The sequence below is a fragment of the Nerophis lumbriciformis genome, linkage group LG09, assembly GCF_033978685.3.
Source record: "Nerophis lumbriciformis linkage group LG09, RoL_Nlum_v2.1, whole genome shotgun sequence".
Lineage (NCBI taxonomy): Eukaryota > Metazoa > Chordata > Actinopteri > Syngnathiformes > Syngnathidae > Nerophis > Nerophis lumbriciformis.
In genome coordinates, this window is record NC_084556.2 from 41,132,333 (window position 1) to 41,160,062 (window position 27,730).

A 27,730-nucleotide genomic window follows, 5' to 3' on the forward strand; every position below is an offset into this window, starting at 1 on the left:
TCAGATGTGGTCAGGCTGTGATCCCAGGGACGTGCGCTTCAACTACCAAACTTTGCCGCGCTTTGGGGAGCAAGGGCCGCCCGCCATTGCTGCTCCCGACATGTTCAACATGCAGCCAATGTACATGAACAGTACTGCGGGATACTACAACCACGGACAGGTAATACTGCAGTTGCCTTAACATATATGACACTCACCTTGCATGCACAGGTGAATGTTGCACTCTTACACTGCAATAATTGCACAATTACACTTCAACACAGTACAACCTGCACAGGTGAATACTGCACTATACTGCAATCATTAAGTCATAATTATACTTCAACATAGTACAACCATGCATAGATAAATACTGCACTATTATACTGCAATTCACTGCAATCATCATCCATAATTATACTTCAACATAGTACAACCATGCATGGGTAAATACTGCACTATTAAAATACAAATCACTGCAATCATTAATTCATAATTATACTTCAACATAGTACAATCATGCACAGGTAAGCACTATTATACTGCAATATTCTGCAACTATTTCATGCACAGGTAAATACTGCACTATTAGACTTGAATATACTGCAATCACGAGATCATAATTATACTACAGCCATGCACAGGTAAATACTGCACTATTATACTTCAATATACTGCAATCATTAACTCATAATTAAACTTCAACATAGTACAACATAGTATAATCATAATTATACTAAAACCATGCACTGGTAAATACTGCACTACTATTCTTGAATAAACTGCAATCACGAGATCATAATTATACTACAACCATGCACAGGTAAATACTGCACTATTATACTTGAATATACTGCAATCACGAGATCATAATTATACTACAACCATGCACAGGTAAATACTGCACTATTATACTTGAATATACTGCAATCACGAGATCATAATTATACTACAATGATGCACAGGTAAATACTGCCCTATTATACTTCAATATACTGCAATCATTAAATCATAAGCTGCACTACTATATGTCAATATACTGCAATCATTAACTCATAATTAAACTTCAACATAGTACAACCCTGCACAGGTGAATACTGCACTATTATACTGTAATCATATTCATAATTATACTTCAACATAGTACAATCATGCACAGGTAAATACTACACTATAATACTGCAATATTCTGCAATTATTTCATGCACAGGTTAATACTGCACTATTAGACTTGAATATACTGCAATCATGATAATTATACTACAACCCTGCACAGGTGAATACTGCACTATACTGCAATCATTAAATCATAATTATACTTCAACATAGTACAACCATGCATAGGTAAATATTGCACTATTATACTTCAATATACTGCAATCATTAAATCATAATTATACTTCCACATAGTACAACCATGCACGGGTAAATACTGCATTATTATACCGCAATTCATTGCAATCGTGAATTCATAAATATACTTCAACGAAGTACAACCCTGCACAGGTGAATATTGCACCTTTATACTGCAATTCACTGCAATCATTATTCATGATTATACTTCAACATAGTACAATCATGCACAGGTAAATACTGCACTATTATACTGCAATATTCTGCAATTATTTCATGCACACGTTAATACTGCACTATGAGACTTGAATATACTGCAATCACGAGATCATAATTATAATACAGCCACGCACAGGTAAATACTGCACTATTATACTTCAATATACTATAATCATTAAATCATAAGCTGCACTACCATACTTCAAATACTGCAATCATTAACTCATAATTAAACTTCAACATAGTACAACCATGCACAGGTAAATACTTGAATATACTGCAATCATGAGATCATAATTATACTAAAACCATGCACAGGTAAATACTGCACTACTATACTTGAATATACTGCAATAATTTAATCATAATTATATTTCAATATAGTACAACCATGCATAGGTAAATACTGCACTATTATACTGCAATTTACTGCAATCATTAATTCATAGTTATACTTTAACAGTACAACCATGCCCAGGTAAATTCTGCACTATTATACTTTAATATACTCCAATCATTGCATATATTTCAACATAGTACGATCATGCATGCACAGGTAAATACTGCACTATTATACTGCAGTATTCTGCAATCATCGCATCATAAATACACTTCAACACAGTACAACCCCGCACAGGTAAATACTGCACTATTATACTTTAATGTACTTCAATCATTTAATCATAATTATATTTCAATATAGTACAACCATGCACAGGTAAATACTGCACTATTATACTGCAATCATTTCATCATAATTATATTTCAATATACTACAACCATGCACAGGTAAATACTGCACTATTATACTTCAATATACTGCAATCATTTCATCATAATTATATTTCACTATAGTACAACCATGCAAAGGTAAATACTGCACTATTATACTGCAATTTACTGAAATTGTTAAATCATAATTATACTTCAACATGCACAGGTAAATACTGCACTATTATACTTGAATATACTGCAATCATGAGATCATAATTATACTACAACCATGCAAAGGTACATACTGCACTGCTATACTTCAGTATACTGCAATCATTTCATTATAACTATCTGTTAATATAGTACCATCATGCACAGGTAAATTCTGCACTATTATATTTTATATACTCCAATCATTGCATATACTTCCACATAGTACGATCGTGCATGCACAGGTAAATACTGCACTTTTATACTGCAATCATGGCATCATAATTATACTTCAACACAGTACGATCATGCACAGGTAAATACTGCACTATTATACTTCAATATACTGCAATCATTTCATAATAATTGTATTTCAATATAGTACAATCATGCACAGGTAAATCCTGCACTATTACACTTTAATATACTCCAATCATTGCAAATACTTCAACCGTCTCAGTGGCCTAGTGGTTAGAGTGTCCGCCCTGAGATCGGTAGGTTGTGAGGGCCGAGTCATACCAAAGACTACAAAAATGGGACCCATTACCTCCCTGCTTGGCACTCAGCATCAAGGGTTGGAATTAGAGATTTATAGAGATTAATGCGTTAAAATGTAATATCGGAAATTATTGGTATCGTTTTCTTTTATTATCTGTATCGGGGTTTTTTTTTGTTTGTTTTTTTGTTTTTTGTTTTTATTAAATCAACATAAAAAATACAAGATACACTTACAATTAGTGCACCAACCCAAAAAACCTCCCTCCCCCATTTACACTCATTCACACAAAAGGGTTGTTTCTTTCTGTTATTAATATTCTGGTTCCTACATTATATATCAATATATATCAATACAGTCTGCAAGAGATACAGTCCGTAAGCACACATGATTGTGCGTGCTGCTGGTCCACTAATAGTACTAACCTTTAATAGTTAATTTGACTCATTTTCATTCATTACTAGTTTCTATGTACCGTATTTTTCGGACTATAAGTCGCCGTTTTTTCATAGTTTGGCCGGGGGTGCGACTTATACTCAGGAGCGACTTATGTGTGAAATTATTAACACATTACCGTAAAATATCAAATTATATTTATCTCATTCACGTAAGAGACTAGACGTATAAGATTTCATGGGATTTAGCGATTAGGAGTGACAGATTGTTTGGTAAACGTATAGCATGTTCTATATGTTATAGTTATTTGAATGACTCTTACCATAATATGTTACGTTAACATACCAGGCACGTTCTCAGTTGGTTATTTATGCCTCATATAACGTACACTTATTCAGCCTGTTGTTCACTATTCTTTAGTTATTTTAAATTGCCTTTCAAATCTCTATTCTTGGTGTTGGGTTTTATCAAATACATTTCCCCAAAAAATGCGACTTATTCTCCAGTGCGACTTATATATGTTTTTTTCCTTCTTTATTATGCATTTTCGGCAGGTGCGACTTATACTCCGGTGCGACTTATACTCCGAAAAATATGGTAACTGTTTTTATATTGTTTTACTTTCTTTTTTATTCAAGAATTTTTTATTTATTTATTTATCTTATTTTATTTTATTAATTTTTTTTTAAAGTACCTTATCTTCACCATACCTGGTTGTCCAAATTAGGCATAATAATGTGTTAATTCCACGACTGTATATATCAGTTGATATCGGTATCGGTTGATATCGGTATCGGTAATTAAAGAGTTGGACAATATCGGAATATCGGATATCAGCAAAAAGCCATTATCGGACATCCCTAGTTAGAATTGGGGGTTAACTCACCAAAAATGATTCCCGGGCGCGGCACCGCTGCTGCCCACTGCTTCCCTCACCTCCCAGGAGGTGAACAAGGGGATGGGTCAAATGCAAAGGACAAATTTCACCACACCTAGTGTGTGTGTGACAATCATTGGTACTTTAACTTTTAGTACGAGCGTGCATGCACAGGTAAATACTGCTCTATTGTACTGCAATATTCTGCAATCATTAAACCATAATTATACCTCAACATAGTACAATCATGCACAGGTTAATATTGCACTAATATATTTCAATATACTGCAATCATTGCATCATAACTACTCCAACGTAGTACATGCCCAAGTAAGGACAGATAAATACATCACAATTGCTCATTCATATTATTTTTGATTGATCACAATTACTTTTCGATATACAGTATAGTTGACCATGTAAGGGTACATTAAATACACCTGAGTACAGATTCACCATAAAATAAATATGACCGCAAGCCCAATTATACTGCATCTTAGTACAACTACAGACAGTAGTTGGACAGTATACCATAATTGTGATGTAGTTTTTCATATATTCAAGTATATTTATGAAAAAAATACATTATTATTATACTTGTACAATATTTATGAAAAAATACATCATAATTATATTTGAAGTCAAAAAAGAAGCACTTCATCAAATGATTGTATAACAATTGTCTTGTACAGTTCAAAGTTTGCAGCTACACTTTATAGCACATTTCTGTTGTTGATTTTGTTTAACATTGTCCACGTATTTTTGGTATCAATTACACATTTTCAAGCATAAAAATGGCTCGGTGATCTAAATATATTCATATTACAATATAATTGACCACTAGATGTGATAAAACCAATCAGGTTCAGCCTCAGACAGCATTCTTATATGTGATTAAAAGAGTGTAAAGGTGACTAAAGGGTGTTGTTTTGTGTCTGGAAACGTTTTTTATGCTCGAGCCATGAAAATCCACCACGGTCAGGCCCAAGAGACTAATTAACCGATAAACAAGGGATTACTGTACATACAAGTTTAAAGTTATTTGACGTGTACTTAAGTAAACTTGGCGTAAACTTGACGTGTATATTGGTGAATTCAGATGAAATACAATACAATAGAAAAACTGACAATTGTTTTGCTCACTTTTTGAACTCACAAATTCTCAGGACTTTTTAATACTTTCTTTTTAGAAGGATGACCTCTACAAAGACCAACCGGTAGATGTCTTCTAAGTTTGTTCAATTGTTTTACTATTATAAGAAAATGCATGAAAAAAAACCCAAGAAAATGCACAAACAAAAAAAAGAGCACGGTTGTAAATCTATTTAGTTCACTCCTGGCCCAAGGGTGGCAGTGTTGTTCATTACAAAGAGGTGGAAGCATCATCTGGCATATTAGCTGTTTTGCAACTCTGTACATTTCCATTCTGCTCATTTAAAGGGCTTTTTAAATGATATTGGATCCCGGTGGGGCTTTATATTATATTTTAATAAAATACTCCATAAATGCCAAGTTGTGTACGGGGGTAAATCTGCATTCTTCTCCTTTTAGCTCAAACACTCAAGACAGCCTTTTGCTCCCCGACTACGTGTACTTTGTGGGAACTGGTCAGAGGTCATTATACAACAAAACAAATAACATTATTTCAAAGAATCATTCAAATTACATTAATGTAAAATACATCAAATATATGATAACATAAATATTATTTTTTTAATATAAATGTATTTATATTATATTATGTATTATTCAATCATATATTTTTCATTACATTGTATAGTGTTTATTTATAAATGTATTTCCACCAGGGACCGGTTTATTGTAGGGATGTCCGATAATGGCTTTTTGCCGATATCCGATATTCCGATATTGACCAAACCCTTAATTACCGATACCGATATCAACCGATACCGATATCAACCGATATATACAGTCGTGGAATTAACACATTATTATGCCTAATTTGGACAACCAGGTATGGTGAAGATAAGGTCCTTTTTAAAAAAATAAAATAAAGATAAATAAATTTAAAAAAAAATTATTGAATAAAAAAGAAAGTAAAACAATATAAAAACAGCTACGTAGAAACTAGTAATTAATGAAAATGAGTAAAATTAACTGTTAAAGGTTAGTACTATTAGTGAACCAACAGCACGCACAATCATGTGTGCTTACGGACTGTATCCCTTGCAGACTCTATTGATATATATTGATATATAATGTAGGAACCAGAATATTAATAACAGAAAGAAACTACCCTTTTGTGTGAATGAGTGTAAATGGGGGAGGGAGGTTTTTTGGGTTGGTGTATTAATTGTAAGTGTATCTTGTGTTTTTTTATGTTGATTTAATACAAAAAAAACAAAAAAAAACGATACCAATAAAAAAAAAAACGATACTGATAATGTCCGATATTACATTTTAAGCATTTATCGGCCGATAATATCGGCAGGCCGATATTGTCGGACATCTCCAGTTTATTGTATGTATTATTTTCACGAACCGGCTCTCCACGTGTGACAAATAAAAACAGCAAAAAAATTAGCATGAAAAATCAACACACCATAACGTTGAAGTAGTGGGAGCCATGGGTGTTTCTTTGTGAAGAGATTGTTCCCGGCACATTGATGGCATATACTATATACCAGTGTTGGGCCGCGAGCGCCCCCGAAAATGTGATATATCTGTTTTTTCAGCTGTGGTCCCCACAGGCTGCAGCGGTACTATGTTATAGTACACTTTTCCACCACTTGTGGCAGTAATGACAATTCAAAACAAGCAGAAGAAGTCCGGCGCGAATGTCATCGAGAAATGTTTTAAGCGCAAAAATTATGACTAAATTTGTGAAGCTGTATTTTCATTTGCACTTTAATTGTATTGACAGTTTAGTTAAGAAACATTTATTATAAATGTAGTTACTTTATTTTAGCACAACATAATACATATTGGATGTAAATGTATCGTTTATTTGGCTAGTACTTATTTTTCTAATCAGCTTGACCTAAGCCCAAGGTTCACTTGTTAAATTAATGATAATCTTTGTGATTAACACATGCTTTTATATCATTTGACAAGGTAATAAACTACGTAGGTTACATATAAATATTGAATATGATCAAAATCAAGAGTAAGATTACTAATTCAGTGTTAATATTGGAGTGGCTTGGCCCTTCTGTAGTGGAAAAGTTGGGTCCTGTGGTCAAAGAAGTTAAGAACCCCTGCGATATACACTGACCCTGCAGATGGAATTTAGCCTTTGGCTACAATCTGGCACATTAACATAGTATATGTTCATTAAATGGGCAGAACGGTGTCGCAGGGGTTATTGCATGTGCCTCACAATAAGAAGGTCCTGAGTAGTCCTGGGTTCGATCCTGCGCTCGGGATCTTTCTGTGTGGAGTTTGCATGTCCTCCCCGTGACTGCGTGGATTCCCTCCGGGTACTCCGGCTTCCTCCCACATGCACCTGGGGATAGGTTGATTGGCAACACTAAATTGGCCCTAGTGTGTGAATGTGAGTGTGAATGTTGTCTGTCTATCTGTGTTGGCCCTGCGATGAGGTGGCGACTTGTCCAGGGTGTACCCGCCTTCCGCCCGAATGCAGCTGAGATAGATTCCGGCACCCCCCACGACCCCAAAAGGGACGAGCGGTAGAAAATGAATGGATTGCATTGTCCCATGTGCTATAACAAATGGTGACTTCCTATCAGGAGTTGTAATATACATCTATAAACAAGCGTATTGGTGTGTTTAGTGGGACAGGCGAAAGTTAAGTCGGAGAAAATAGTTTATAAATTAATGAATGTTTCTGTGAGGTCCGGTAGCAAATGTGTCACGGACCGGTACCGGTCCCCAGACCGGTGGTTGGGGACTACTGATATACAGTTAACACTTGTGTACCTGACCCTGGTATATTAATATCCGATAAGTAGGAATTATTGTTTACGACCTTCTAATCATATTTTTACATTGCAAGAGCTCTTTAGACATTACAAATAGTCACCTTCACACCCTCCTTTAAGCCAATATAGTAATGCTGCATGAGGCTGAGCCAATCAGTGGCTACGATACTGAACAGTATGCTCTTATGGGTTTGGTCTCATCTAGTTGCAAATACTGACGTTTTTAGTTCATTTAGACATCGTTCTGCTTAAAATGCTTAGTTTAAGCTGAAAATACATAGAATACCGTATTTTTTGGAGTATAAGTCGCACCGGAGTATAAGTCGCACCTGCCGAAAATGCATAATAAAGAAGGAAAAAAACATATATAAGTCGCACTGGAGCCCGGCCAAACTATGAAAAAAACTGCGACTTATAGTCCGAAAAATACGGTATGCTAAAAAAAAAAAAAAGCACCAAAAAAATTAGTAATATTTAATAACAAAACTTTCTATTTTCTGGACATTTTGTTTTTTGTGCTGCATTTAAAGAAAATATCCGAATGAGATTTTCTTTCAAAACTTTTTTTTAATCTAGCAACCTTTAGCTTTACAGATGCCACTCCTGCTGTTCAGGCAGTGTGTGTTGTAGTAAAGTCTAGTGTGATACGGGGTGATATCAGTCACAGTGAAAGGTAATTACAGCCACTAAGATACCATGCATGATAACTTACATCCTTAATAGTTAATTAGTTGATGAATGAACAGATTATTAAATAATTGGCAATTGTGAATATTGTGTTGAACCTGAATCTCCCGCCATGTTGTCATGATGTCACGTTATTACAGCTTTCTTCTCATCCACAGCAGGTACCGTATTGGTGGCCTGTGCAAAACTTTGTCCCGCCAGCATCCGTCAGTTTTGCTGCGGCACCTCCACAAATGGTAATAACCCGCTGGACCACACACACACACACACAAAACAGAAAAAAACAGGTGGTCCTCGGTTTACGTATCAGTTCCGTTCCTACAAATGTGATGTTAGTCGAGTTTTAGTGTAAGCCGGAACTTCTACCTACTGTAAATGATAGCTAAATGAACATGAATATATACCATCTTTATCCTTCATGATGATCATGTTTGACTAGACATGCAACCATTGTTGATTTCTCTAATTTCACTTGTTTCCTTCATACTGCCATCAGAAGAGTCTCCAGGCAAATACGAAGGGCAAAAAAGTTAACTAAAGACAACCAAAATGACGTCTTTTGTCAGTGTTTTGATGCACGACTACATGTTCTTCTGCTGCTAATCATAAAACGTCGCAAACCAAAAAGTTGTGAACTGAAACAACACTAAATGTTGTCGTGGCAAGAAAGGCCTCAGCATGAAACGTCTTAACTACTACAAGCCGGAATACTAAAAGTCTTGACACTAAAAGTGGCAACACTGGGGTTCGCAATAAAAATCATCGTAGCACTATAAAAGTCATAAAACAAAATGTCGTAACACCAGGACTGCCTGTTGAAGAATACACATGCATGCATTTTGTATTGAAGTCCTACATGAATAACTACAAAATATCCAGACAAAAAATGTCATAAAATAAAATGTCGTAACACAAAACGTCCTCACTCTTGAAGATGTAACAAAGTCATGTTACCTAAAGTAATAATAGTTCAAGTTGTAACACGAAACGCCGTAACACTTAACGGCGTAACCCTAAATGGCGTAAAACTAAACGCTGTAACACTAATCGCCGTAACACTTAGCACCGTAACACCTAGCGTCGTAACACTAAACGCTGTAACACTAAACGTCGTAACACTTAACGCCGTAACACTTAACGCCGTAACACTTAACGCCGTAACACTAAACGCCGTAACACTAAACGCCGTTACACTTAGCACCGTAACACTTAGCACCGTAACACTTAGCGTCGTAACACTAAACGCTGTAACACTTACACCGTAACACTTAACGGCGTAACCCTAAACGGCGTAAAACTAAATGTTGTAACACTAAACGCCGTAACACTTAGCACCGTAACACCTAGCGTCGTAACACTAAACGCCGTAACACTGAACTCTGTAACACTAAACGTCATAAAACAAAATGTCGTAACACAAGACGTAACACGAAACATTGTAACGCAAGAACCGCCTGTTGAAGAAGACACATTCATGCATTTTGTATTGAAGTCCTACATAAATAACCACAAAATATCGGCACAAAAAATGTCATAAAACATAACGTTTCTAACACAAAACGTCGTCACTCTTGAAGTTGTAATAAAGTCCATCCATCCATCCATCCATCCATCCATTTTCTACCGCTTGTCCCTTTTGGAGGTTCACGGGTGCTGGAGCCTATCTCAGCTGCATTCGGGCGGTAGGCGGGGTACATCCTGGGCAAGTCGCCACCTCATCGCGGTCCATCCATCCATCCATCCATTTTCTACCGCTTATTCCCTTCGGGGTCGCGGGGGGTGCTGGAACCTATCTCAGCTACAATCGGGCGGAAGGCGGGGTACATCCTGGACAAGTCGCCACCTCATCACAGTCATGTTACCAAAATAGTTAAAAGTTGTAACACGAAACGCCGTAACACTTAATGGCGTAACACTAAACCGCGTAACATTAAACGCCGTAATACTAAACGCCGTAGCACTAAACGCCGTAACACTAAACGCCGTAACACTAAACGCCGTAACACTAATTGCCGTAACACTAATTGCCGTAACACTAAACGCCATAACACTAAACGTTATAACACAAAATGTCGTAACGCAAGACGTAACGCGAGGACCGCTTGTTGAAGAAGACACATTCATGTATGTTGTATAGAAGTCCTATCTGCATTACCACAAAATCGTCGGCGCACAGAATGTGATAACACAATGTCGCATCATGAAATGTAACAATAAAAGTCGCAACACTGAAACTTGCAATACGAATCATCTTTGCACAAAAAGTCATAACACAAAATGTTGTAACACGAGGGCTGCCTGTTAAAGAAGACACATTCAAGGATTTGGGGTATTGAAGTTTTATATAAATAACCGCAAAATATCGGCGCAAAGAATGTCGTAACACAAAATGTTATAACACGAAAAGTCTTTACTTTTAAAGTTGTAACACGGTCATAAAATGTAAAGTCATAATAATTAAAGTTGTAAGAAAAAACGCACTCGCAGGAAAAAACGTTACACGAAACGCCATAACACGAAATGTTCCAACCCGAAACATCATACTACAAAACGTCAACACAAAACGCAACAGGAAATGTAACGCGAGGACGCGAAGACACATTCATGCATTTTGTATGCAAGTCCTATCTACATAACCACAAAGTATACGAAATGTTGTATAGTATGTCGTAACATGAGATGTCGTAGCTCAAAATGTCGAGCACAAGGACCGCCTGTTAAAGATAAGGCACATTCTTGTATTTTGAATACATACATCATATATAATTATATGCATATGTATATATATTTGATTCCTATTTTTAGATTGGAGGCACAACAATGATGATGCCTGGGGCGCCAAGTATGGGTCCTGGTGTGTTCATGTACGTGGCCAGCATAGATTTTACATCCTGTTTGCCTCCACATAGACAAAAAAAGTAACATCGTCGTCATCATTAACAGGAGAGATGCTGACGACGAGGTGGAGCAGCAATACATAAAGAAGCCGCCCAACGCCTTTATGGTTTTTGCAAGGAAGCATCGCAAAGCCCTGATGGGAAAACTGGACAAAAAAGACAGCGCGTCTGTCAACGTCATCCTGGGAGAAATGGTAAGTGTTTGCTCCTTCATACAAATTACTCGATGACAACACCAAATTGTGGACATTTTTCAGCTCCAATTTCTAATAATCTCATAATACACACATAAGAAAGTTCTAAATAGAGCTTTAAAATGAAAAGTGAGAGAGTGAGACAAATATATTTTTGGGAAGCAGATAATTGCACACAACAGTGAACAGTGACAAGTGCTGTTCATCAGCTAATCAAACGTTTAAGACAACAGGTAAGAAAAAAAATTGAAATAGAAATGTCAAAAAAGGAAATCAGTAATGAGTAGTTGCACCATTGTTGTTAATGCATCACCTCAAAAATTTAGTGGGAATGTTGCTGATTAATTTGTAATTAATGACAAGCGGTAGAAAATGGATGGATGGATGAACAACAATCAAAGTCATTTGTATCCTTTTTGATATGCTGGCATGTTTGAATTTGAAAGATTGCAAACTGGGTATTACAAAACCCAAAACCAGTGAAGTTGTCACTTTGTGCAAATCATAAAATAAAAACAGAATACAATGATTTGCAAATCCTTTTCAACCTATATGGAATAGACTGCAAAAGACAAGATACTTGATGGTCGAACTGGAAAACTTTATTTTTTGCAAATATTAGCTCATTTGGAAATTGATGCCTGCAACATGTTTAAAAAAAGCTGGCACAAGTGGCAAAAAAGACTGAGAAAGTTCATGCTCATCAAACACTTATTTGGAACATCCCACAGGTCAACAGGCTAAATGGGAACAGGTGGGTGCCATGATTGGGTATAAAAGCAGCTTCCATGAAATGCTCAGTCATTCACAAACAAGGATGGGGCGAGGGTCACCACTTTGTGAACAAATGCGTGAGCAAATTGTCCAACAGTTTAAGAACAACATTTCTCAACGAGCTATTGCAAGGAATTTTGAGATTTCACCATCTGCGGTCAGTAATATCATCAAAAGGTTCAGAGAATCTAGAGAAATCACTGCACGTAAGCGATGATATTACGGACCTTTGATCCCCCAAGTGGTACTGCATCAAAAAGCCACATCAGTGTGTAAAGGATATCACTACATGGGCTAAGGAACACTTCAGAAAACCACTGTCAGTAACTACAGTTTGTCGCTACATCTGTAAGTGCAAGTTAAAACTCTACTACGCAAAGCGAAAGCCATTTATCAACAACACCCAGAAACGCCGCAGGCTTCGCTGGACCTGAGCTCATCTAAGATGGACTGATGCAAAGTGGGAAAGTGTTCTGTGGTCTGACGAATCCACATTTCAAATTGTTTTTGGAAACTGTGGACGTCGTGCCCTTCCGAACAAAGAGAAAAAGAACCATCCGGATTGTTATAGGCGCAAAGTTCTAAAGCCAGCATCTGTGATGTATGGGGGTGTATTAGTGCCCAAGGCATGGGTAACTTACACATCTGTGAAGGCACCATTAATGCTGAAAGGTACATACAGGTTTTGGAGCAACATATTTTGCCATCAAGCAACGTCTTTTTCATGGACGCCCCTGCTTATTTCAGCAAAACAATGCCAAGCCACATTCTGCCATTCTGCTTGTGTTACAGCAGCGTGGCTTCATAGTAAAAGAATGCAGATACTAGACTGCCCTCCCCGTAGACCTGTCTCCCATTGAAAATGTGTGGCGCATTATGAAGCTTAAAATACCACAACAGAGACCCCGGACTGTTGAACAACTTAGGCTGTACATCAAGCAAGAATGGGAAAGAATTCCATCCGAAAAGCATCAAAAATGTGTCTCCTCACTTCCCAAACGTTTACTGAGTGTTGTTAAAAGGAAAGGCCATGAAACACAGTGATAAAAATGCCCCTGTGCCAGCTTTTTTGCAATGTGTTGCTGCCATTCTATTCTAAGATCATGATTATTTGCACAAAAAAAAAAAGTTTCTCAGTTTGAACATTAAATATCTTGTCTTTGCAGTCTATTCAATTGAGTATATAAGTTGAAAATGATTTGCAAATCATTGTATTCTGTTTTTATTTACAATTTACACAACGTGCCAACTTCACTGGTTTTGGGTTATGTAATACCCAGTTTGCAGTCTTTCAAATTCAAACATGCCAGCATATCAAAAAGGATGCAAAATACTTTGACTCTTGTTTGATTACATAATGTATTATTGAAACACAGGAGGGTTACTTGCAGTAGCAGCCACATGATACAAAGTCGGGCTCCAGTGTCAATAATGTGCCGTAACCAGCAGCGGCTGCAACAGCCCGCCCGACTGACCAGCTGTGCTGGAGTCACAGGGACACATTTTGACAGCAATAAGCGGCAACATGATTGCCTAGATAGATTAATAGACGTCCTCATGAAGATTAATATGACTATGAAGAATTTAATGCTTTGGCGAAAAAGTAAATTTGTGTCCTTGCCTCGATTGTTTATATTGTCAAAATCAATTGTTATTTGTGTCACCAAAATATCCACAGCATGTAGAAATGTGCATACGCCAGCCATGAAGTTGGCGTTAGGCACCACACATTTCCATTTCCATTCCCCTCTTGATACATCCCAACTTTGCTGTGAATAAGGATTTACGCCATGATTTTGTGCGTACGCCCGCTTAATAAATTAGAGTCGCTGCCCTTTTGCCCTCATTGAGAATTATTTTTTTTCTGCTGGAGCCCTTTTTTCTTTATTACTAGTGGTGCCCCGATCCGAAATTGATATCAGATATCTTTCCGACATTAGCAGAAATACAGGTATCGGGGATATATATATATATATATATATATATATATATATATATATATATATATATATATATATATATATATATATATATATATATATATTATATATATATATATATATATATGTACAGTATATATATATATATATATATATAATAATAATAATAATAATAACTGGGATTTATATAGCGCTTTTCTAAGTACCCAAAGTCGCTTTACATGTAAAACCCATCAATCATTCACACCTGGTGGTGGTAAGCTACTTTCATAGCCACAGCTGCCCTGGGGTAAGGTACACATATATATATATATATATATATATACACATACATATATACATATACATATGTATATATATATATATATATATATATATATATATATATATATATATATATATATATATATATATATATATATATAGGGTTGTACGGTATACCGGCACTAGCAAAGTACCGCGTTACTAATGAATCATAATCTACTACATAGCCTCTAAAAAGTACCGGTTCTCTTTTTTTTTTGTATTAACGGGCAAAACGGCGCGCTGTCGTCACATCGTGACATTGCTGGTTTTACGAGTAGAGGAGCATGTTCGGCAACGCACAATCACGGAGTACTTACAGGCAGGCACGGTGTGGAGACAGAAAATGGAGAATGGACAATAAAATGGCAATTGTGTCAAAATATTGGGGTCTTAAAATGAATTTAAATAATGCAATTATTACAATTGATGTAGTACAATTTAGTGAAAATGTATTGTTTAGACTTAGACTTAGACAAACTTTAATGATCCACAAGGGAAATTGTTCCACACAGTAGCTCAGTTACAAAGGATGGAAAGGATAAGGTACACAAGGGCACAAAAAGAGGGCAAAAACAAAAGGGTAGACTAAAACGTACAATAGTAGCAATATAAAATATAACATATATGTAATATTTACACATTATATATATAGTATATAATGTATACTGATTATATATTATGAAATATATAACAAATACCAAATACCATGTACAATATTATGTAACAGCTGCAGCAAAAAAAAAGGGCAGCATAATAGATCCAGCAGAAAATAGACATAAACAAAGAGGACAGCACTCATTATTTGGTATAAAAATTATAATAAAACCTTTTCAAAAACAGATTACATGTTACAAATTCTCATCGTTATGTGCTGCGAATACAAACAGAATAAAATCGATTTTTGAAAATTAAAATCGATTCAGAAATGTTGACCTGTGTGTGTGTTTGTGTGTGTGTGTGTGTGTCACTGTCAACACATGAACTGTAAAAAAATACAAATATTTGACATTGTTTATTTATAAGTGGGGATGGGTACCAAGTTCAATACTTTTATAGGCGCCGACCAAAGTCCGTCAATACTATTTCGCGTAAAATCAAACACTGCCATAATTTGATACCTTTGTTGCATGTGATGTCACGTATACCACTCTTCCAAAATGTGCTAGCTCGATGCTAATTTACACTGGATTTGCCATAGACAGGCTACTAATAGCATCAGCGATTTTACATGGCGATTTAAACACCTTCCAATATGGTAAGGAAAACAACTGAGATGAATGTTACAAACAGCTGGTGTGTAATAAACACACCAGTATACAGTATACTACAGTATAAACACTTTGTAGGGTGCAACTAACACATTCAGCTTCCTGGAAAAAGTGTGTGTTTCCATGGGCACACGATGCCGTTAGTGCATGCAGAGAACTCATTCAAATAGGGCGGTCTGCCCCCGTTATCATGTACACACAATTTTATATTTTGCCCACACTGTTTAGCGCATGCTTTTTGAATCTTAGTAGAGCAGGTCCTAAATGTCCTCCAATAAGCACATGAGATTGGTCTTTTCTTGTATTTTAGTCAAGTCATTTACAAAAGCGAAACATTGTAGGATATAGGCTACTAGGAGCGAGCAGCGACACAACAGCTAAGCACACAATAGCACACAAACTAGACATACATGAAAAGTGTCCTTCATTGAACAATATTACAGTCTAAAACAGCACATTTGTAAATATATACAAGTATCAAATAATTATAGTTACATATTACTTACACATTCATACATGCCTCCAAGGCAGATGCGTATGTGAAAAACGAGTATTAATCAATGTAATTAGAGATTGTGTAAAATGTAGACATTTAGAAAATATGCATGATCTGTTAAACCGCTAATAGTAACATCAGCTTGCACATGGTGTTCTTGTTATAATTTTTGGTTTAAAAAAATGTAAGTTGTAATAGCCCCCAGTATAAGTCCATTCCAGATGGTTAATACCGAAAATAAATAGGTTAGTGTTTTTCTACCATAGTTCTCTGTTTCACTAATAGCATGTATGAGACATGTTGAGATTGCATAGGATACAATACTAATATTGGTATAGTATCAGAAGTGAAAAAGTTGACACCCCTACTTTTTGATTGACACATCACAGGGAATTAATTTGAGCTTACATCTGATAGAATGTGTAATTGTTCTTGATAAGTTCTATAAAGTGTTTGTGATTTTGTTTGCACTCACACTTTTTTGTTTCGACTCACTTGCGTCTCCATGTGTCCACAGTGGAATTCTCTACCACAGCAGGACCAAGCGAAATATTACGAGGAAGCCGATGTGGAGAGGAGACGACATGCACAGTTGTACCCCAACTGGTCAATGTGTGACAACTATGTGTGTCTCAATATTTAACTTTTCTACACTTCTTCTGTATCTTTTTAATACACAGTATGTATGAATCCACTGTTATCTGAAAACACACTTGTGTATCATCTTTTCATACAGGGCAAAAAGAGGAAGAGGATGCGAGGAAATGCTTCTGCCTCAGTTTCAGGTAATCCTTTACACTTAATACATAATAATAATACGTGGTTGCAGTAACTACATGAGATCATTTGTAACACAAATTATCACATTTAAATTAACTAAGTGCTTTGATCCAATATTAATATTGGATATCAGTTTGTTGTCAGTAAAAAAACAAGTAATGGATGATATCGGTAATTTGTAAAATGTACACAAGGTAGGCTATTGGCTATAGCAGCTATGTACCAGCTAAGCCTCTCTCCCTCTCTAATATATATATATATATATATATATATATATATATATATATATATACAGTGTTGGGACTAACGCGTTACAAAGTAACGCGTTACTGTAACGCCGTTAGTTTCGGCGGTAACTAGTAATCTAACGCGTTATTTTTTTATATTAAGTAACTCAGTTACCGTTACTACATGATGCGTTACTGCGTTATTTTACGTTATTTTTTATGTAGTATCGGCTAGAAACTGAGGATCTGATCGTGTTTTATGGCAGCGAAGCAGAGACGTGCTTCGCATGGCAGCTCCCTCCATCAGTGTGTGAATGTGTGTGTGAATGGGTAAATGTGGAAGTAGTGTCAAAGCGCTTTGAGTACCTTGAAGGTAGAAAAGCGCTATACAAGTACAACCCATTCTGATTCTTCCTCTGCGCTCTCTGTGTGTGTGTGCGGGTGTGGGGAGGGGAGGGGAGGGGAGGGGAGGGGGGTGCGCAATAATAACCGTTGGCCAACAAAAAAGTAACCACAGAACACTATACGACTATACGGTATAGTGTTCTGTGGTTACTTTTTGGTTGGCCAAGCGGACGTGACGGCAGGCTGTCCTCACTCAGGTCCGCACGGACCTGGAGGGGCGTGCCTTAAGTCCGGCTGGAAATCGGGAGAAATTTGAGAGAATGGTTGTCCCGGGGAGAGGCAAGTATGAGATATTCTCCCTTCTTTTCTTTTGTCGAGCACAATTTATTTAAATGTAAGTTGTGTCTTGGATCAAAGATCCCGTCTACTGCCCAAAACAACAATTCAAATCTGCCTGGTTAGGCTCTGTGTATGTCACGTGTGCCTTCCTTAGGTGAAGCCAGCTTTACAGCTATGTTGTTGATTGATTGATTGATTGAAACTTTTATTAGTATGTTGCACAGTACAGTACATATTCCGTACAATTGACCACTAAATGGTAACACCCCAGTAAGTTTATCAACTTGCTTAAGTCGGGGTCCACTGATTCATGATACAGATATATACTATCAGATATATACTAACATCATAATACAGTCATCACACAAGATAATCATCAGGGTATATACATTGAATTATTTACAATCCGGGGTGTGGGATATGGAGGAGGGGGGGGGTTAGGTGTGGTTGGTATCAACACTTCTGTCATCAACAATCAGCATCAACAATTGCATCATCAGAGAAATGGACATTGAAACAGTGTAGGACTGACTTGGTAGGATATGTACAGCAAGTAGTGGACACAGAGAGAGAGAGATCAGAAATTATAAGAAAAAATGTCTACATTTGATTATTTACAATCCGAAGAGGTATTATGTGGAAGGGAGGGTGTTAGTTTAAGGTTGTAGTTGCCTGGAGATGTTCTTTTAGTGCGGTCTTGAAGGAGGATAGAGATGCCCTTTATTTTACACCTGTTGGGAGTGCATTCCATATTGAAGTGGCATAGAAAGAGAATGAGTTAAGACCTTTGTTAGTTTGGAATCTGGGTTTAACGTGGTTAGTGTTAGTGTTAGTGTTATTATGCTGTTTGTTACTTATGTATGTTATGTTGCAGCTATTTAAAATAGTTTTGTCAATTTGTTCTGGCCTGAAATAAATTGGCCCTTTGAAACATATCTTTGTCTTTGTGTGTTGTATGTAGAGCACATTGCTTAGCAGAGTTCAGTGATGCAAATGCATGTCAAGTTGATCAACAGATTGTATTATTCTCCAGTGCAATAACAGTACTGAAATGAAGGCTAAAAGGGCATTAATGGGAGCTTTAAAAACAAAAAGTAGAAGAAGTAACTAAATAGTTACTTTTCACAGTAACGCATTACTTTTTGGTGTAAGTAACTGAGTTAGTAACTGAGTTACTTTTGAAATAAAGTAACTAGTAACTGTAACTAGTTACTGGTTTTCAGTAACTAACCGAACACTGTATATATATATATATATATATATATATATATATATATATACATATATATATATATAGATATAGATATAGATATATATATATATATATATATATATATATATATATATATATATATATATATATATATATATATATATATATATATATATATATATATATATATATGTATATGTATATGTATGTATATATATATGTATATATATATATATATATAGATGTATATATATATATATATATATATATATATATATATATATATATATATATATATGTGTGGGGGAAAAAAAATCACAAGACTATTTCATCTCTACAGGCCTGTTTCATGAGGGGGGTTCCCTCAATCATCAGGAGATTTTAATGGGAGCATTCACATACCATGGTTTGTATAGGGCACAGAGTGGGTGGGTGCAGGCTGGCGTAGGGGCGTGGTGATTGGCTCATGTGTTACCTAGGAGGTGTTTCCGTCTGTGGCGGCATGCTGTTACAATTTCGCTGCGCTTGTTGAGGGATGACAGGTCTGGACGGTAAATAATAAACAGTTTCTCTTTCAAGCATAGGTTGCATCTTTTATTACCACTATTGTAAGGTGTGCTGGATGCAAGAATTTGCCATGTTATTGAATATTCAACATTATTGTCTTTGAGGTCCCAAATGTGTTTGCTGAGTTCTGTGGTATTCCGCAGGTTTTGGTTCCTGAAAGAAGCCTTGTGATTGTTCCATCTGGTTTTGAACTCTCCCTCGGTTAATCCTACATATGTGTCGGATGTGTTAATGTCCTTGCGTGTTACCTTAGATTGGTAGACAACTGATGTTTGTAAGCACCCCCCGTTGAGAGGGCAATCAGGTTTCTTTCGACAGTTGCAGCCTTTGTTGGTTTTGGAGTCGCTCTGTCCGGGGGCCGACGGCTCATTTGCAATTGTTTTGTTGTGGTTTGAGATGATTTGTCGTATATTGTTCATACAGCTGTAGCTCAATTTAATGTTGTTCTTGTTGTCTTTGGGAAAGTGTTTGTCAATCAGATTGAGGAATTTGTGTCCAATGTTAGTTGAGACGTTTTTGCTGTATGGGGGGTTGTACCAGATGATGTCGTTTCGTTTTCTGTTCTTTTTTGGTTGGTTTCCTGGCGTGGGTTCATAGGTGAGGGTGAAATTGTATCCGCTTTCATCAAGGGCTTTTTGGTACGGGGGGATTGCTTGGTCAAATTCAGCTTTGCTAGATGACAGCATCGATAGCCTTTTATTAATTCCGGTAGGTATTCTTTTCGTGGTGGTGGGTGGGTGGTTGCTGTCATGGTGCATGGTGCATGATTTTTTTTTCCCCCACACATACATATATTGCGCTCTACTACATATATACATACATATATATATATACATATACATACATATATATATATATATATATATATATATATATATATATATATATATATATATATATATATATATATATATATATATATACATATATATATATATATATATACATACATATATATATATATGCATATATATTTCAGAGTCAAATGTTAGTATGTTAACGTTAACATGGTAGCTTTTTAGCTAATTTTACAGTAAATGCCTCAGTCAAGTATTCTGTGCTAACATTAGCATGCTAACTTTTGGCTAGTTTATAAGTGTGGACTGATTGATTTTATGGCTTGTTTTTTTCCCCCAAAAATCCAGAAGCTCCTCAGCCCACAAGGATGTTTGTGGCTAACATTTAGCATGTTCGCATGTTACTGTTAACATTCAGGATTTTTAGCTATTTTGCACATATTACGCCTCAGAGTCAAATATTATTTCACACATGTTAACATTGGCAAGTTAGCATGTTATACCTCATAGTCAAATATTGTACGCATGCAAACTTTTGCCATAACATCCTATATTTTGACCTAATTATGCAAATATATGCCTCAGAATCAAATATCGTGTTACTTCATGCATGTTAAATGTAAGTATGTTAACGTTAGCATGGTAGCTTTTTAGCAAATTTTATTGTTAACTTTATCAAGTGAGCATGTTGGTTATACCTCATAGTCAAATATTGTACGCATGCCAACTTTTGGCATAGCATCCTATATTGTTACCTAATTTTGCAAACATGCTTCAAAATCAAATATTATGTTACTTCATGCATGTTAAATGCAGTGTTGGGTTAGTTACTGAAAAACAGTAACTAGTTATAGTTACTAGTTACTTCATTTCAAAAGTAACTCAGTTACTAACTCAGTTACGTACACCAAAAAGTAATGCGTTACTGTGAAAAGTAACTATTTAGTTACTTATTTTTTTCTTCTTTTTTTTTTTAAAGCTCCATTTAATGCCCTTTTAGCCTTTATTTCAGTACTGTTATTGCACTGGAGAATAATACAATCTGTTGATCAACTTGACATGCATTTGCATCACTGAACTCTGCTAAGCAATGTGGTCGACATACAACACACAAAGACAAAGATATGTTACAAAGGCCAATTTGTTTCTGGCCAGAACAAATTGACAAAACTATTTTAAATAGCTGCAACATAACATACATAAGTAACAAACAGCATAATAACAGCATAGCTGTAAAGCAAGAAAGGCCACACTACATACACAAAGCCTAACCAGGCATTTTTTCCTCAAGAAATTCTGACACAAAATCATGTCTGAAGCCCAGAACACTACACATTTCCCCAGTTTTAGTTTAGAGATAAGGAAAGATTGGCCTGGCCCACTAGGATCCCTCTTTATGTTTGTGAACTTTATAGTCTATACATTTAGAGTGATGTGATAATCAAACACTCTAGAAGTCTAAAATGAAAGAGTATATAAGAGAATTGACAGCAACGTTCCCTCTAAGGAGCGCGCCTGTGCAATTGCGCACTGCTCAAGCGTCCTCTGCGCACGACAAATCTATGCCACGCACAAAATCAAATAAAAAAATAAGCGCATAACAATTTTCGACACGACATGAATTCCATCCATCACTTTACTGAGCAAAACTCTTTATTGTCGGCCATAAACACATCACTTATATCAACAGCAGCCGCTCGCTCTTTCTCACTTGCGCCAACACATGCACATATGGCACTTAGCCAGTGATGCGTTTACAGCCACACAAAAAGTCGGACAACTCCAACACCACACATAAAGTGTAATTCCAGGTCGTTACTCTATGATTTACCAATCAAATGTGTGCCTATACTAGTGTCATTTATTAGGAATCTTAATTTATAAATATTAATCATTAAATGCTGTTAATATACTAATAAAAATATATTTTTTACAAACAGGAAGTTGCAGGAATGTACACATGATCCCCTGCTTACATCTCAGTGTGCAACATGTGAATGTTTTAATGGGAACTAAATGCAATGTCTAAAAGGGGTACAAACTATTTCCAAAGCAGGACCTCCACCCAGACAAACAATACAAGTACACAGTTCATGAAAAACAATATTTTTTGTTATTGTCATTGTAAGTGGGCCTAAACACTTATGTTAGAAATTTAAATGACTGCTGTCATTTGATTATAATAATAAGAGAATGTTGTCTGTCTATCTGTGTTGGCCCTGCGATGGATGGGGACTTGTCCAGGGTGTACCCAGCCTTCCGCCCGAATGCAGCTGAGATAGGCTCCAGCGACCTCGAAAGGGTCAAGCGGTAGAAAAGATGGATGGATGGAGATTGAAGTTGTTATTTAGTCAGGTTTGGGAGAGGTGTGCTGCTGGTGTAGCCACAATGTGCACGTCTGATGTTGCTCACATGGGCTCCACTGAATGCTCAGGGAGTTTTTGCGTTTGCTCACACACATGAACAATTAGAGGGAACATTGATTGACAGAGTGTGTGTACCTTCAGTGCTGAATGATGAGCAGAGGCAGAGTTAATCCTTAAGTGGTGGTGGTGGAAGTGAAGTGTCATTGGAGTCTCTGTCTCTCTTTGCTAGCTTCGTCGAAGCATGTTGCTTATGTAGCTTGTTTCAGCAGATTTGAATTGCTGTTTTGGGCAGTAGATGGGATCTTTGATCCAAAGCATAATTTACATTTAACTAAAATGTTATTTTCTTTGTGCTCGACAAAAGAAAAGTAGTGAAAATATCTCCATGTTAGCAAACTCGACTTCTGGCTCCGCCATGATCAGACACGCCCCCCCCCCCCCCCCTCTCCCCACACTCACACACACCCACACAGAGCGCGTGTCTCTCTCTCTTCTCCGGCTTGTGACACAAGAAGAATCAGAACGATGACACAGCAGCGCTCCGATAAAACACACTTTATACTACATAAAAAGTAACGTAAAATAACGCAGTAACGCATCATGTAGTAACGGTAACTGAGTTACTGAATATAAAAAATAACGCGTTAGATTACTAGTTACCGCCGAAACTAACGGTGTTACAGTAACGCGTTACAAAGTAACACGTTAGTCCCAACACTGGTTAAATGTAAGTATGTTAATGTTAGCATGGTAGCTTTTTAGCTAATTTTATTGTTAACATTATCAAGTTAGCATGTTGGTTATACCTCATATTCAAATATTGTACGCATGCCAACTTTTGCCATAGCATCCTATATTTTGACCTAATTTTGCAAATATATGCCTCAGAATCAAATATCGTGTTACTTCATGCATGTTAAATGTTAGTATGTTAACGTTAGCATGGTAGCTTTTTAGCTAATTTTACAGTAGATGCCTCAGTCAAGTATTGTGTGCTAACAAGCTAACATAAGCATGCTAGCTTTTGGCTTTTTGATTGATTGATTGAGACTTTTGTTAGTAGATTGCACAGAACAGTAAATATTCCGTACAATTGACCACAATGGTAACACCCGAATAACTTTTTCAACTTGTTTAAGTCGGGGTCCACGTTAATCAATTCATGGTACAAATATATACTATCAGCATTATACAGTCATCACACAAGTTAATCATCAGAGTATATACATTGAATTATTTACTTTATTTACAATCTGGGGGGTGGGATATGGAGGGGGTTGGGGCGGCGGGGTTAGGTTTGGTTGATATCAGCACTTCAGTCATCAACAATTGCATCATCAGAGAAATGGACATTGAAACAGTGTAGGTCTGACTTTGTAGGATATGTACAGCGAGCAGTGAACATAGTGAGCTCAGAAAGTATAAGAATAAGTATATACATTTGATTATTTACATTTGATTATTTACAATCCGGGGAGGTGGAATGTGTAGGGGGGAGGGTGTTAGTCAAGAGTTGTAGTTGCCTGGAGGTGTTCTTTTAGTGCGGTTTTGAAGGAGGATAGAGATGCCCTTTCTTTTACACCTGTTGGGAGTGCATTCCATATTGATGTGGCTAGTTCATAAGTGTGGACTGATTGATTTTATGGCTTGTTTTTTTTCCAAAGATCTTGAAGCTCCTCAGCCCACAAGGATGTGTATGGCTCCCGTCCAGACCGGCTTGATGGGTCCTGAACGATACTCGACACAGGCCGAGTCCCAGTCTGTCAGCAACCTTGCGGGTTTGCAGCAGCCTAAAGCTAGCCTCTCTACCTTTATGCACAACTTCCTCCCACCCGCTGCTCCCGCTTCATCTGGGATGGAAATTTCCCAGCTTCTGAGCGGCGTCAATTACCTGCCGGCTCCCCACGATAAACTTCAGAGGCCACCGGCGGTCAACTCGTCCGAGCCTTGCTTGGAGGAAGAGCTCCACGTAATCCTGGATAGATTCGAAGAAGAATCCTCCACCACACAGACAGAGGAGTCGGTGGCGGATCTGATTTTGGAGGAGGATCTTCATAGTCTGCTGGAACGATTCCAGAAGCCTTCGACCGCACAGTTCGGCACGGACAGGCTCCACTGCGTCTTTGAGGGCTTAGGGATCACCACCACTGACACGGGTCAATGTTGAGTTGCCGGGCCGAATAGCGGAAGAGCCACTGAGCACAAGAAGTCATCCTGGAGCATTTAGAGTCCAACAGATGTTTTAATTGTTTCTGAAATTCTCAGCGTTTACAACAATTTATTTTTTATGCACCTGGACAATAATATATGAGCCTGAGCACTTTATTTACGATGGGATCGCTTTCTTTTGGGAACGCACACAGTGGTCCTGCTGGACTATCTGAACTTCAAGCCTGTGCAGAGCAGTTCTGTTTGTTTTTTTGTAACATTCCCTTATTAACTTTTATAATATCATCTCGGTCTACTCAGACTTCTATTGGACCACTTAGACTGGAATCACAGCATCGTTCCATTTGTTCTGACACCAGTCCAGATATTTATTGTAAACAAAAAAACATCGTATCGCATACCCTTACCTGGTTGTTTTTATATTTATAGTATTCTAATTATTACTTTTCCTTTTGTTTCGTCCCACATTTTTCATCCAATTGAAATCATTCCATTTCCCACATCGCATTTGAACTAATTGTATACCTCAGGGTCAACTTTTATGACTTTGATGCATTTTAACTGTTAGCATGCTAGCTTTTCGAACTGAGTTTGCTGACCCCAGTCATACATTTTGGTACTTCACTATAACTGTTGTTATCATTTTAACAATTATAACTTTTAATTTCAGCTTCTTTTCCCAGGTATACACTGAATAATATTTCACGCTATACGTACATGCTAGCATGCAAATGTTAGAATGCTAGCGTATAAGTAGCTAAACCTAGCTTTCCTAGTTTATTTTGCAGTTACACACTTAAAAGTTGGATATTTTGTTATTTGATGCTATATGGCTAGCATGCTAACTGTTAGCGTGTCCCACTTTTATCCACCATTCTTCAAAACATTGCACTCCATTCAGGCTGTCTATTTTTTATGCCTGAAAATTTCCCCCGTTTTCTTGGAGTTTTCACTTTTTCGTAATACTTCTTCTCCACTCAAGTCTTATCACGATCACATTTGTCCAAATATTCCAAAGTCAAAAAGGTTCCTTGCTAATAAGTAAGTCAACGCTATGCTAGTATTAGCTAATTTAGATAATTTTGCATATACGCACCTCAGACAAATATTTAAAAAGGACTGGTATAGCTCAACTTGTAACTTTACAGTTAGGAGTAGTATATTTTGTTATTTGGCGCAATATGGCTTGTGCGCTAACTTTTAATATTTTAGTTAGGCTTTTGACCGAAATGGCATTTTGTCATTTATTCATGAAGTTGTCACTTGTTCTGGGCTGGTACAATAGTGGAATGACTTTGAACCTGCACTTTAAATCTGGCCTTTGACTACCTCCAAGACATTGTTGCACTGTGTCCTCAGCCGCCGAAAAAAACTTGAATTTCCTTCAGCATCGGACATGACACACTAAAGGTGATCCCAGCTGATTCCACTGACGCTCGGACCAAAAAAGATGAGGTTTGGCTTCACGAGCAGGAAGATCTTCCATGATAGCATCATTGCACTCACTGATACTTGAATTGCACTATTATGTGCTGCACAGACTACATGATAGCATCATTGCACTCACTGATACTTGAATTGCACTATTATGTGCTGCACAGACTAGCCTCCTACAGTGTATATATACAACTGTAAATATGTACCTTACACATGTGTATACATACCATATAATAGGCAGAATGTTTGTATATTGAAAGTGTACTGTATATCATTGTACATAAAATGAGATGTCTTATACTCTAGTATAGTATGTCTAGGTAATATTTTATTTTTGCACTTCTGGTTGAATGCCAGCTGTATTTCACTGCTACGTATCTGCACAATGAGAATAAAACAATATTTTTATCGCTTGTTTCTGCATGTTACAAAAGTCACAGCTGACATTGTATATAAAGGTAGCTTAGTTGCCACAATTTTGCTGTAAACGTTTTCATTTTTTACACCGAATTACGGTTACCATTGTTTGAACAGTAAAATTCTGGCTAATCAGCTGCCCGTTTTTTACAGTAAAATCTGCGGCCATTGTTTGTACACTGCATAACTATGGAAGAACTGTAGCCTACAACTTTTATTTAAAGTCTGGCATTTAAACTAACATGTTGACACTAAGCAAGACCCGGGATGGCTGAGTGGTTAAGACCAATGTCTCCCCAACAAGTGCTACTGGGTTCGAATCCCAGTAGGACTGATAGGTAACTTACAAAACTCTAGTTGGAAGA

At 36.8% G+C, this 27,730-nt stretch overlaps 1 protein-coding gene across 1 annotated transcript; it reads left to right on the forward strand.

The window, feature by feature from the left end:
* On the forward strand, positions 1–26,995 carry LOC133607222 (uncharacterized). Its single transcript, XM_061961702.2, has 7 exons — positions 1–160; positions 8,992–9,069; positions 11,639–11,697; positions 11,777–11,924; positions 17,226–17,333; positions 17,445–17,493; positions 25,007–26,995. Exons 1-7 carry the CDS (start codon positions 5–7, stop codon positions 25,507–25,509), a joined length of 1,101 nt encoding a protein of 366 aa, XP_061817686.1. The 5' UTR covers positions 1–4; the 3' UTR covers positions 25,510–26,995.
* Positions 26,996–27,730: the final 735 nt, after the last annotated feature.

Excerpts from the sequence above, each read along its gene's own strand:
- LOC133607222 (XM_061961702.2), top strand. The coding sequence starts at position 5 with ATGTGGTCAGGCTGTGATCCCAGGGACGTGCGCTTCAACTACCAAACT. Across the intron at positions 11,698-11,776 it reads ATGGGTCCTGGTGTGTTCAT|GAGAGATGCTGACGACGAGG; the intron begins GTACGTGGCCAG and ends CATCATTAACAG. Across the intron at positions 11,925-17,225 it reads ACGTCATCCTGGGAGAAATG|TGGAATTCTCTACCACAGCA; the intron begins GTAAGTGTTTGC and ends ATGTGTCCACAG.